The sequence below is a fragment of the Chenopodium quinoa genome, unplaced genomic scaffold, assembly GCF_001683475.1.
Source record: "Chenopodium quinoa cultivar QQ74 unplaced genomic scaffold, ASM168347v1, whole genome shotgun sequence".
Lineage (NCBI taxonomy): Eukaryota > Viridiplantae > Streptophyta > Magnoliopsida > Caryophyllales > Amaranthaceae > Chenopodium > Chenopodium quinoa.
In genome coordinates, this window is record NW_018742484.1 from 3,543,964 (window position 1) to 3,556,442 (window position 12,479).

At 34.5% G+C, this 12,479-nt stretch overlaps 1 protein-coding gene across 1 annotated transcript; it reads right to left on the minus strand.

Annotated features, from left to right (window-relative positions):
* Positions 1-9,890: 9,890 nt before the first annotated feature.
* On the minus strand, positions 9,891-11,277 carry LOC110719426. Its single transcript, XM_021898367.1, has 2 exons — positions 10,663-11,277; positions 9,891-10,566 (listed from the first exon to the last, which is right to left on the minus strand). Exons 1-2 carry the CDS (start codon positions 11,262-11,264, stop codon positions 9,978-9,980), a joined length of 1,191 nt encoding a protein of 396 aa, XP_021754059.1. The 5' UTR covers positions 11,265-11,277; the 3' UTR covers positions 9,891-9,977.
* Positions 11,278-12,479: the final 1,202 nt, after the last annotated feature.

Sequence of the window (12,479 nt, forward strand, 5' to 3'; positions counted from 1 at the left end):
TTAGGATGCTTAATCCCTTAATTAACTTGTGCAGATCGGTACATGTCTCTGAACAAAATCAGCGTATCAGAATATGAACCTTGCACTCGCAGGGTCGCAGACATTCAGCAGTGTGCAAAGAGACAGCCAAGCAAGCATGTGATGAAGTATACAAAATATTAGATTTGGGAGCACATTAGCGGCCTTGTGGCTGATCCTGCAATATACAAGTACAAAATTAATGGCTGCTCTTACAAGTAGACCCTTTCTAGATTCTAGCACCCTGTGACCCTGTGTGTGTGTGTATGTCACCTTTTAGCGCGCATATCGCTCGCGTCTACTGTAAAGGAGCTGCTGTAAGTGCTGTGTTTCAGGATAAGACGAAATTAATGTAAAGCCAAGTTATGCTTAAACAATAAGACTTCTTGTCTTGATATTTCTTTGTACTTTTAAACTACTTTTATTTCCCGCTCAAATTATTTTGTACGGAGTACGGAGAAAATCTTTGTTTCATAACGTTCTTACCATACTACAGAGTACTATTTTTCTTGCACCCATCCATCTTTTTACGCTCTCTTTCTTACTTTATCCACTTTATTTATGTACCCTCTCATCTGTTTTAATTTTTATGCAAACAATAAATGTTAAGAACATTATATAACAAATATAGCATTACTACATAAAACTATATTTTAACGAATGCAACTTAACTACATATAACATAAAACTCTGTGTCGGTTAAAGTGTTACATTAAAAAAAAAAAATAATAAAATAAAAGGAATGATTTTTTTTTAAAAAAAAGAAAAGAAAGAAAGAAAAACTCCTCAAAAACTTCCAAAGGTATAAAACTATAAATAAAGATGATATACAAGTTTATCTCCTTGATAAACACGTAAAACATATCAAAGGGTATATTTGACTTTATACTCATTAAGTTGGGGATAAAGTTGTCATTTGTACCAAAACTTTGCAACTAAGGTGTTCCCTAAAGGTGAGAAGTGGCGGCGGAGCCGCCTTAACTTGCGAAACGACGTTTTACTAAATGCCTCCCCTAGTAACACATGCTTGACGACTTTAGGATGCATATATGCCATTAGAAGCGGCGTCGGCGTTTAGGAGATGCTTTCCCTAGTACTACACAGGGGTGAGCACAGATCGGATATCCGATCCGAAACTGGGTTCGTTTCGGATTGGATATTCATATCCGAAAATTCCTATATTTGATATCCGAATACGATCCGAAAATTTTCAGATATCCGATATTCGAATATTTCGGATCGCCATTATCCGATTGTTTAATGTTTAAATACTAATTATATGGCAAATTAATTCACTGCAACAATTCTCTAAACATAAAAATTAACTCAATGCAACAATCTATTCAAGGAGAAGATAAATAGACTAGAAATTTTAAAATCCAATTCTAAAGTACAAACAAAGAAATTTATTAAACTCACTGTCACAAATGGTAAAATAAAGAAATTTCAAAGTCATTCGCTCTCCTGTGCTACAAATTCATCATCCACAACAACAAAATCTGAAAGGGGATGGGATTTGAGATCTGAAAGAGTGAAAGGGGGATCAATAAAGGTGTTGCACTGTTGCGGGCAGGGGCAGACCCACCTTTAGTCATAGTGGGTCCGGTGACACAGTATTTTTTTTAAAAAATAAAATATCAAAGAGACCACTTATTATAGATAGGGGGTCTCTTTGATGCTGCTAGTGGTAACAACAAACTATATCAAAGAGACCGCTTATTAAGATAGGAGATCTCTTTGATTCTGCTATTGCTGGTGTGTTTTTTTTATATATTAAAGAGACCTGTTATTTATATAAGAGGTCTCTTTGATGCTGCTATTGCATTTCACAATTTTTTTGCGTTACTTTCTTTTTCATTAAAGAGACCAGTTATATTTAATAACTGGTCTTTTAAGTTATCTCACTTTTTTTTGTATAATTTTTTAATAATTTTTTTTCCCTTTTATATCTTATATTTGTACAACCAATTTTAATATTTCCCCATAAAGCTTATCAATTAACTAAAAAATCATAAAGTTAATTCAATATAATAATTTTATTGTACCATTGGTTTATAACATGTTATTTGTAGTATTTTTGACTTGTAAAATTGAATTCTTAAGTATTGTATTTGGTTGTGATATGAATTTTTGTGTCCTATTTTTGGATTGAAATCAATTTGGTATATGTATGTATATATATAAGTTTTGGATTGAAATTAATTATGAACAAGACATGGAAAAAAAAATTGTACTTTCACAAATGATCAATAATTGATGGTGACACACTATCTCGGAAATCCTGGATCCGCCACTGGTTGCGGGAAGGAATTAAAGCTCGAGGGAGCGACGCCACAGCTGGTTGTTGTTGCGGATGTTGATGATGATTGCGCGAGGAGGGTGGAAGGATGTCGCTGGTGGTTGCGCAACGATCGGCGGAGAGAAGTCAGGCGGGAAAATTCGTCGGTGCCAGTGGAGACTGAAGGAGGTCTAAGAGGATGAAAGTTTTGCCCTTTGAGATTTGAGAGGAGAGAGAAGATAAAGAGATGAGAGAGAGAGAGGGGCGGTGTTTTGAGGGAATGAGTTAGGGTTTGTTGGTTTAGGTATTGGGAAAAATATTACTTCCTCCGTTTTTTATTTATCGCTTCATAGGAGGTTTGACGGTAAAATTTAGTAGTGGTAAAATTACAAAAGTGTCCTTGTATTATAAAAAAAAAAAAGACCCACCACCTTATACAATTGCTGTCATCTTAGGTGAAATGTATCCGTGTATTACCCAAAAAGGGGACTCAATTTCTGACTTATTTCCACTCACAAACAGTGAACAGTGGAAATACTTTACATTTCCCAAACAAATTTCAGTTCAAGTTTCCCCACCAAAATTTTCATGACTGAAAATTTTCAAAAATTCCAAACACCAAATTTGCATCATCACACCCTTTCAAGAGGAGAGAGAAAGAGCAACAATGAAACCCTGCTCAATTTCATCATCACTCGCAAAGAGGGCTTCATTCAGGGGAGATAGATCCATTATAGGAGGAGGAAGAGAGGAAACATAACGAGGCAGAGAGGAGCAGGACACACACCCTTTCAAGAGGAGAGAGAAAGAGGAATAGAGTTGGATGAAGGAGGAAACAACGGCTGTTCAAGCAGGAAGGGAGGAGAGAGAATGAGGAAAGTGAGAAAGCTCAAGAACAAACTAGAACTAGGGTTTCATACTTAGATTTGTGCAAAAAAAACGAAAAGTGGGCTGATTTATTGGGTAGGCTTTGTCCAAAGGTTGTATGTATTTAAGGTAATTTATCAGAAAAAAAAATTGGGTGGTGTATAAAGGGGTTTAATTTGGTAGGAGGAAGAATAATAGGTGGGGTTATGATGTTATTGTAAGAGGGGTAAAAAAGTAATTTTGTAGGTAAAAATTTGCTTAATAAGGAAATGATGCAATAAGAAAAAACTTCCTAAACTAGTAAGTGATGCGATAAAAAAAGAACGGAGGAAGTATTAAAGAAATAAAAATAAAAATAAAATATAATTAAGTAAGTCATCACTAAAAAGTACTCTGTGAAAAAATTCTAATGTACATGATTTTTTCGGATATCGGAGCGGATATCCGATATTCGATTTATTACGGATATCCGAAATCCGATATTTCGATATTCAATATCCGATCCGATATCCGATTTTTTCGGATCGAATATCCATAATTTTCGGATCTGTTACGAATCGGATTTTCGGATTTTTAGATAGTTTTGCTCAACCCTAGTATTACACACACGGCGACATTTAGAAAATGCTTTTCCTAAGGGATTAGGGTGGCCCTTCACGTACATTTTGCTAAGGATGTCTTTTTGTTGGGTCGTCCAGTTTACAACCGCAAAGCGTCGTTCTAGGAGATACTTCCTGGTTATTGATCGGCAAGTTGACTGAGAGATGGTTGTGGTGCCGGTGATGGGTTTCAAAGAGTAAGGGGCAGATCGTGCTTTCTCTGGCGAGAAAACAGAAGAAGGTGGTGGCGACGATGGTGGGTTTCATCAAAGAGGAAGAAGAAGTTGAGTTTCATCGAGGAAGAGAAAGATGAACAATTTTTTTACATTTTTTAATTTTCTTTTTTCTTTGGAAAAATTGGTTTTAATAATCCCAAAATTTGACACATTCACTTGAAATTATCCCAACTTTAACGTGTATTCGCTTTTATTAGTCCCAAGTGACCCGTTAACCTATTAATGATCCTACGATTCTACAATCCAAAATTGCGTGATCGATCCAGATTTTTGGTAGGATCTTAAATGTTGTAGGATCTTAAGAACCTACTCTGATATTAACTATGAGTGGTAGGATCTCAACACGATCCTACGATTTTATTACGATCCTACGATCCGATCCAACATTTCACTACAATATGAGACTTTAATTTATTTTGACATATTTTTTTTATTACTCATTAGGTTATATGCATCTAAATTTAATGTATTCAATAATTATCGCTAATAAATTAGCGAATTCGAGACATTAATATGATTTTATCAATTTACAACTTGCAATTGTCATAGTTAAGGTTTCATTCTTGAGAAATTTCGCATAATTTATCAATTTAAAGTTGTGTTATTAATCTTCTAATTACCATACAGACATAGCTAAATGAATATCGACTTTTCTTAAGAAAACCATTGTCTTTTAGCATTGAAACCCCTTAGAAGAAATGTTTTTAAGTTAATTTATAGCATAATATAAAATATTATTCGTTATTAAGTAGGATCTTACGATCCTACGATCCAATTCTATCGATTCGATCCCCCCCTAGTCGATCCAAGGTAGGATCTTGATCCTAACAACCTTGAATTGATCAAATATTAATATATATATATATATAATTAAAAAACCAGCAAGCCACCTTCGGTGTGGCTGCCCTGCCCACGAACTAGCCCCCCCTTCTATCCCCACCACTAGAATGCCCCGAAAACTGCCCCTCTCCCCTTCCCAAGCGTAGAAAACCCTACCCCTCCCCTCCCCGGCCCCAAAAACCCCAACGGAGGTGGTGTCGGTGTCAGTGTCAAAGCTAGGGAAGGGGAGTAGGGTTTTGGGGCTTGGGAAGAGGACAGGATAGGGTTTCGAGGCTAGAAAAAGGGATTTCAGGGCTGGGGAAGATGAGGGGGAGGGAGGGGTTGTTTTCGGGGTGGGTGGGGGTGATTTCAAGGGTGGTGGTGGCCGAGTGGGGGCGGTTTCGATAGTGGGATGGGGATGGGGGTGGTTTTGAGGGTGAGGGTGAGGGTGAGGGTGGGGGTGGGGAGGGAGCCCGATTTTTTGGGGTGGGCAAGGAATGGGGGCGATTTCCAGGGGGTGAGGCTTGGGGATAGGATTGCTGGAGGTGGTGGAACTTGGGAAAGGGACTGTCGTAGGTTTTTTTAAAAAAAATTTATTGATTTTTTTTTTTTTTACTTTTTTTTTCAACCAATCAAGTATTGCCACGTGTCCTAGGTAACCTGTTTTAACAAGTTGATAATCGGATATGACCAATAAAAGCGAATACCCCCTAAAGTTGAGATTATTCAAGAATAATCCAATGTTGGGATTATTTAAAGTAAATGGGCCAAAGTTGAGATATAAAACCAATTTTTCTTTTTTATTTTTATTTTCAATTTATTTTTTTATGCCATTGATTAACACCCTTGTTTATCAAGGCGATAATTGGGGGCTTATAAATGAGTAAATACAAGTTTCTTAACATGAGAAACATACAATGTTTCTCAAAGGGGTATTTTCGTATTTTTGCTAGAACAAGTAAGGGTACATGTGCATTTCAACAAAACAAAAACGCATATTCACTGCTCTCTCTCTCTCTCTCCTCAACAATGGAAGATTGTAGATCGGGAATATCTTCAACAATGGACAAAAATCTTACAATTAACAACACACAACTATCATTTAGAGTTAACTATGCTCTTAATTAATACATTTTTCTTGTTTTTGTTAAATTTGGTGGCGAAGCCGCCGGAGATGGTGGGGTTGGGGTTTGTTGTGGTGTCCATGGTTTTGGGCATGAAGTTGGTGGTGTTGGGCATGGTGTTGAAATTCGTCTGCCATTGATGATGGAAAAGCTTGAAGAACATGAGGATGGTTGAAGGAGAAGGAAGAGGGTGAGTCAGCCACAAAAAAAACAATAAAATATTGAAAAAATTGCCGAAAATAATACAACCTTTGGGTCGTTCTTTTTAAATAATACAACCTTTGGATTATACATCAATATTACAACTTTGGGGGTGTTAATTTTAAACATGCAAAAACAGGATGATAACCCGTTTTTACAGGTAATGGGACACGTGTTGCTTTATCATTTGTTGAGGGTTTTTTTTCCCAACTTCTCTCCTCCTCCTTCCCATATCAATGGCAGTCAACCACCACCCTTTAAAGCACCACCACCCCGAGATTCTAACCCTTGCAGCCACCACGAAAATCACCACATTCAGCAGCACTAAACCACAAACCTGCTCTATCCTTCCCTGCGCACCATGGCCACCATCCCAGTCCCCTGTCCCCCGCATCAAATTGCAGCGGCAGGCGCAGCCACATCAACCCTTCACATTGCAGCAACCTTCACCACCATCGCCACCAATTCACACATCACAGCCACCCTCATTACTGCAACAACCACGCCATCGTAGCCCAGCTCTGCTTCTCACTTGTACAAAATCAAGATCAAACCAAAGAAACCCAAATCATAATAAAATATGGGTAAAGAAATCAAAGTTAGGGATCAAATCTGAAATGAAAAAAGCAAACAAATCAAGAGGGGAGAGAAAGAGACCTTGCGATATCTGGCGTTGAGCTCCTTGGTGCGTTTATGGCGGAAGTTTGATGCGGCTTGAATGGCAAGCAGAACGTTGCTGCGGTTTGAATTGGGCGGTTTTTTGTGCGGCAGTGATGTTCGCATCGGGCCGATCGAGGTACGGTGGGCTCGCGTCGTCGGGGGAGGAGGGATTGTGTTGTAGTGTTCGCTAGAGGGGGATTGAACGTGTAGTGTCGGCGAGGAGGGGTTGTTTGCCGGAGAAGAAGTTTGCATGTGGTGGTTAAGGGGCTGGTTTCTTTTTAAATAAATCTAAAATTAATTATTTAAAAAATATATATATTTAGACCAATTACATAACGACACGTGTCATGGGTAACCGATTTACCAGGTTATAAGTTTTTTGTCTTGTTTAAAATTAATAACCCCCAAAGGTTGTAGTATTCATGTATAATCCAAAGGTTTTATTATTTGAAAAGAGCGGCCCAAAGGTTGTACTATTTTCGGCAATTTTTCCTAAAATATTTATTAACTAGATGAAAGCTTGTGCGATGCACGATTTTTCATACATGTATCTCAAGAAAAGATATTTTCCTATATACTCTAAGTTTTTTTTTTTTAATTTTTTATAATTATTTGATTTATTTTACAATTTAATAATTTCAAACAAAAAAAATAATAATAATTTAATTAAAATGATATTGCCAATTACAAAAGTATAATTTTTTTAATGTAATTTATAATGCGACTTAATTTATTGTTGTTTTGTATTTTATTCGTTGTTGTTAGTTATATGACAATAATATGATATCTTTCAAAAAAAAAAAAAAATTGTAAATATGATATTTCATTGATTACATATTAGGATAAAATCTTTAATATGAAAAGATAATAATATTTTATTTGTAAAATAATTTAAATCCTAAATCATTATTTGTTGCTTTTACACTTGAAATTAATCTCTCAAATCTATATATCATTTTGTATATTTCTTGTGATCTCTTTAGACATAAAATGTTTAAAGAAGGTAAAGTTTTTTATTGCGTTATAAGTTTTAAATTTTTTTATGAAAAAAACATCTTATTAATCGGGTATTTAGATAAAACCATTAATTTCATAAGATAGTTTTTATTTTAAATCCTAATATCCCACGGTTTTTTATACATAAAATCTCGTAAAAATAATTTTTGTAATTAGATCATACTCATAATACTTTTGATTACTTTGCTATAGTTTGTTAAGGATAATATTTTATTAATATTATGTAATTTATTCCCCTAATGAATATATTGATAAGAACATTAAAAATAATAGTTATTAGATGTAAAAAAATTTGTATTAAAAAAAAATTCAATAGGATCACCAACTTTGTTCACACCCATATCTCTTCCATCTAATAAAAGTGGATAAATTGAACACGTTAGCAAAAATAAAATTTATATAAAATTAATCTTTATAGTCTTATAAAATATATTAAAATATTTACCAGAAAGTGAATAATTTTTGTGAAATTAATCTAAAAATTGTAATTATACAAAACTAAATCTATGCAAAGGAATTTTTTTAATCGTCCCCAATCGCCCAAACAATAATATTTTGGAAAATTAAATCATTATTTTCTTGTCGCTGACAATGCGTGCAATATTGCTTCTCATTTGTAACGACTGAAAAGTATCTAATGGAGTAAAGTTTTCCTTCAATCAATTTTGAACAAAATTGTAGAACAAAGTTAACTTTAATTGAGACATGAACATAATCACCCTGTAATTAAAAATAAAAAATTAAGTTAAAATTAGTTAAGCTACCTAAATCACAAAAAATTGTTTTAATCATAAAATTAATTGATAAAAACTAAAAGGTTCATTAAAAGATTTAATAAATGTAAACTATTTATAAAGATATAATACCTCCTCATCCAATAGGATCATTAGGCGAGAAACTTGTACTTTGATATTCCAAAGATTTTTGCTCGAGTATAATTCTCTGATTAAATTAGATCTGCATGTAAGAACAAAATTCAGTAAACAAAACATAAACATATAATCATTAAGTATCCCAAATAAACACAATTTAAGCAATAATCACAAATACACATTTACACATGGGTTTTAAAAACTAGGCTAAGTATTACCCAGCCATTGATGACCTAATAAAACTGACACAAAATTAATGACACAAAATTTGCTTGGTTTGGTTTTGTATTGATACAAAATTTTGTTGGTGTCATATGATGCGTCAATTTATAACGGTAAATATCACAAATTTGAATTTAATTATAATTAAGGAATAATTTTTATTTCTTATCATAACCACTATCAAAATTTATCTTATAATAGTAGGTATATAAATCCTATATCTAAAGATGATTATTTTAAAAGATAATTTTTAGTTTTTTAAATAAATTAAATCCTAATAAATCAATATTCGTTGTTTTTACTTACGTGGCAAAATTCTTAAATCTCGTCACTTTTGTTTAGGTGGCAAACGAATTTTTTAATTACAAAATTAAATAAAATAGAAATCTAATTTTTAATTGGTCGAAAATATACATTTGCTTATGTGGCGCGCCGAATGCTCTTGAAAAATATCTACTATATTTATATAATATTAGATTTGCTAGTATTTACTATTTTATCATGTTGAGAAACTAGGGCAAGCCCCTTATAACTGTTGGGCAATTTGTGATTTGCGTCTCTTCAACTTAAGGGAAACTGGGAAAGTGTGAACATATTGGGTTTAGTAGGCTAACTTTGAAATAGCTAACATGGGCCGTATGTTTATTTAATAGGCCTCCTATTTAGGTGTTTATAAACAAATACTCACATTACTCACATGAATACAGACTTGGGAAATTTCACTACTTGACATCTATGTTGCACGGATACGGACACGGACACGGACACGGACACGATACGGACACGATACGGACACGGGAAAACGACAATCCTAAAAATAGGGGACACGGGTACGGCATATAACAAGACATATAATATATCCAAAAAACGAGAATTTGACAACCTGTTCAATAAAACACTAAAAATTTAGCCTCAAAACACACAAATCTGTTTAAACAAAGTAAATAAACAAAAGTGTACGAACATAGTCGCATACATAGGAAGAAACCATCAAACCAAATACATGTCTTAATATTAAGTAGTTTTACAAATCATAAATAAAATAAACATAAGTACTAATAGTTTCATTCTTCACCATCAAGTACATCATCAAAAATCATACTTTCCATCTCGGGTTCATCAAGTGAGAGCTCGGCCATCTCTAGGATACCAACCTCTCCTAGGTTGTCATGTTCATCCCCACCCACATCCCACAACTTAGATCTCCCCTTAGTGTACTCTTCACTTCTCCTAGAAAGTAATCGAAGGTTGTTATGAATGTATACCAAGTCTTGAGCACGTTTAGGAGTAAGCTTATTTCTAGTACAAGAATGAATAAACTTATAGGTGCTCCAATTCCTTTCACTACAAGAAGAGGAAGAAGGTTGACCTAATAGCTTATAAGCCAAACTTTGAAGCATAGGCACTTGAGAACCATAAGTTGCCCACCAATTTTTAGCATCCATCAAAGCCATATCATGCATGCAATCAATGTTGAGAAAGATCCCCTCCGATTTTCGGGAAAATATAGCAAATTCCGTGTTGATCTTGAATCTTTCATCGGGACTTTGGAAAAGCCTTTGAAAACATTGTAATCTTTGTGTGGAAATTTCATTGTCGGCACTTGGAGCAACTCGTCCCGGAACCTCATTAAGCCATTCTTCCGTGTAAAATCTTTAACAACAAAATAAGATTAGCCATAAGAAATAAAAAAAAAACAAGAAAAAATAAATAAAGATAATAAAAATGAATTAAACAAGCAAAATTTACCTTGGATTCAAAGAATGTGCTAATGAATGGAGTGGAGTACTACCCTTACTCCAACGACTACTAAGAATCCCTTTAACTACATTAAAGAAGGTAGATTGTTCATAATCTTGTTTACCCTCTTTCTTGTAGATGACATCTTTCACCCCTTGAACCATAATATCCCATCTTTCATAAACCAAATGCAATGAAGATTTGTCGGTGTCACAAACCCTAATCATATCATAGATTGGGCGTGTGAAGTCAAGAATGTAATCAACTTTGTCCCACCATATTTCATCCAAAATATTTTCCCTTACATGTGAGGCTTGCCTGCGTCGATCATCCTTGTATAAGGACCAATTCTCACTAATAACCATTGATTGAAGTGATGTTTTAAGGAGTTTCAACCTTTTAAGCATGCACACAATAGAAGCAAAACGAGTATCGGCAATGCAAAGTAGTTTTAATGGAGAAAACTTATTGAACATTGAAAGCCTCATCAAATGATTCATTATGTAATTTTTAATGAACAAGGCATCTGCATGAACTTCCGTTATCCAATGACATTCATCATACACTTCAACGTTATTCAACACATTCTTAGCTGCACAAATGCTTTTCATTGCAAGATTAAGTGTATGAACAACACATGGTGTCCAATATATATGAGGATACCTACCCTCAACCGACCCGTTTCGGAAGCAATCATAATGTTAATCAAAGGCCTTCTTTGTGGATCACTCCACCTATCACTAACAATTCTAACACCCTTTGTTTTCCATGTGGCTTTAATAGGTTGCAATAACCTATCCACGTTTTCTTTCTCTTTACAAAGCAAAGTTGTTCTAAGTTTGTTGTATCCAGGAAGCGAGCTTATAACCAGAGAGATTAGAATTGGCAGCAATGGTATATGAACTAACATAGTAAGGGTTTCTAGCAAGATTAAAAGGCAACCCCCCTGTGTAAAACATCCTAGCAATTTCAGAATCCAACTGGTCACGAGATTTCATATTAAAAGCATTAGAAATTGTATTGTTTGATTTCCTCTTCTTAACATTATCAGATGAACCTAGTCTAACTGATGTAGCTTCAGTTGATGTGTGAGAAGATATGGGTTCATTTGAAAAAGGTGGAACTTTTGGTAACAAAGATTTTTTAAAATCCTCAGATTCACGATGAAGTTTTCTTAGTTTAGCAAGGTCATCAATATTCACTTTATTACAAGTTTGAATCCCTTTCCCTGTTTCACATAGCAAATGAGCTTTCACTCTAGTGTATGAACCATTTTTAACTTCACCACAAAAGTTACATTTCCAATTATAATTTCCTCCACCACCCGATATTTTATCACCCTTAACAACAAACTTCCACAAAGGGTAGGGGTCCTTCTTAGACTCAGATGAATTACTACTACCACTAACATTGCACGAAGCAGAGGCACTAGAACCACTAGAAGACATTCCTGACAATTTCAACAAGACAACAACACATTTTCAGCAAATCAAACATTTATAGTTTAGCTCAAACAACACAATCAAATTACACAATGCACATGTGTTATATGTATAAGTTTATAGTGTAAATGTTAGAAATATAGAGTACTGTTTCATTTATATATACAGTATCCACATGCATATTATTTCTCCAAAACAATGGGCACTAACATACACAACATATATATCAATGCACTAATGCAGCAGTTGAAGGGCAAGCATAAAGTTTAGACTAAATGATCACAAAAATCACAAAAATGCACAAAAGTTTAGACTAACTGAAAGCAAGTTTTTAAACCCAAAAATGGTCAAAACTCAAAAGGGGTAAACAAATAACAAAAACGA

Bases quoted from the DNA above. Each gene is read 5' to 3' on its own strand.
- LOC110719426 (XM_021898367.1), bottom strand. From the start codon at position 11,264: ATGAAAAGCATTTGTGCAGCTAAGAATGTGTTGAATAACGTTGAAGTG. The intron at 10,567-10,662 runs GTAAATTTTGCT...TTGTTGTTAAAG, and splicing joins GCACATTCTTTGAATCCAAG to ATTTTACACGGAAGAATGGC.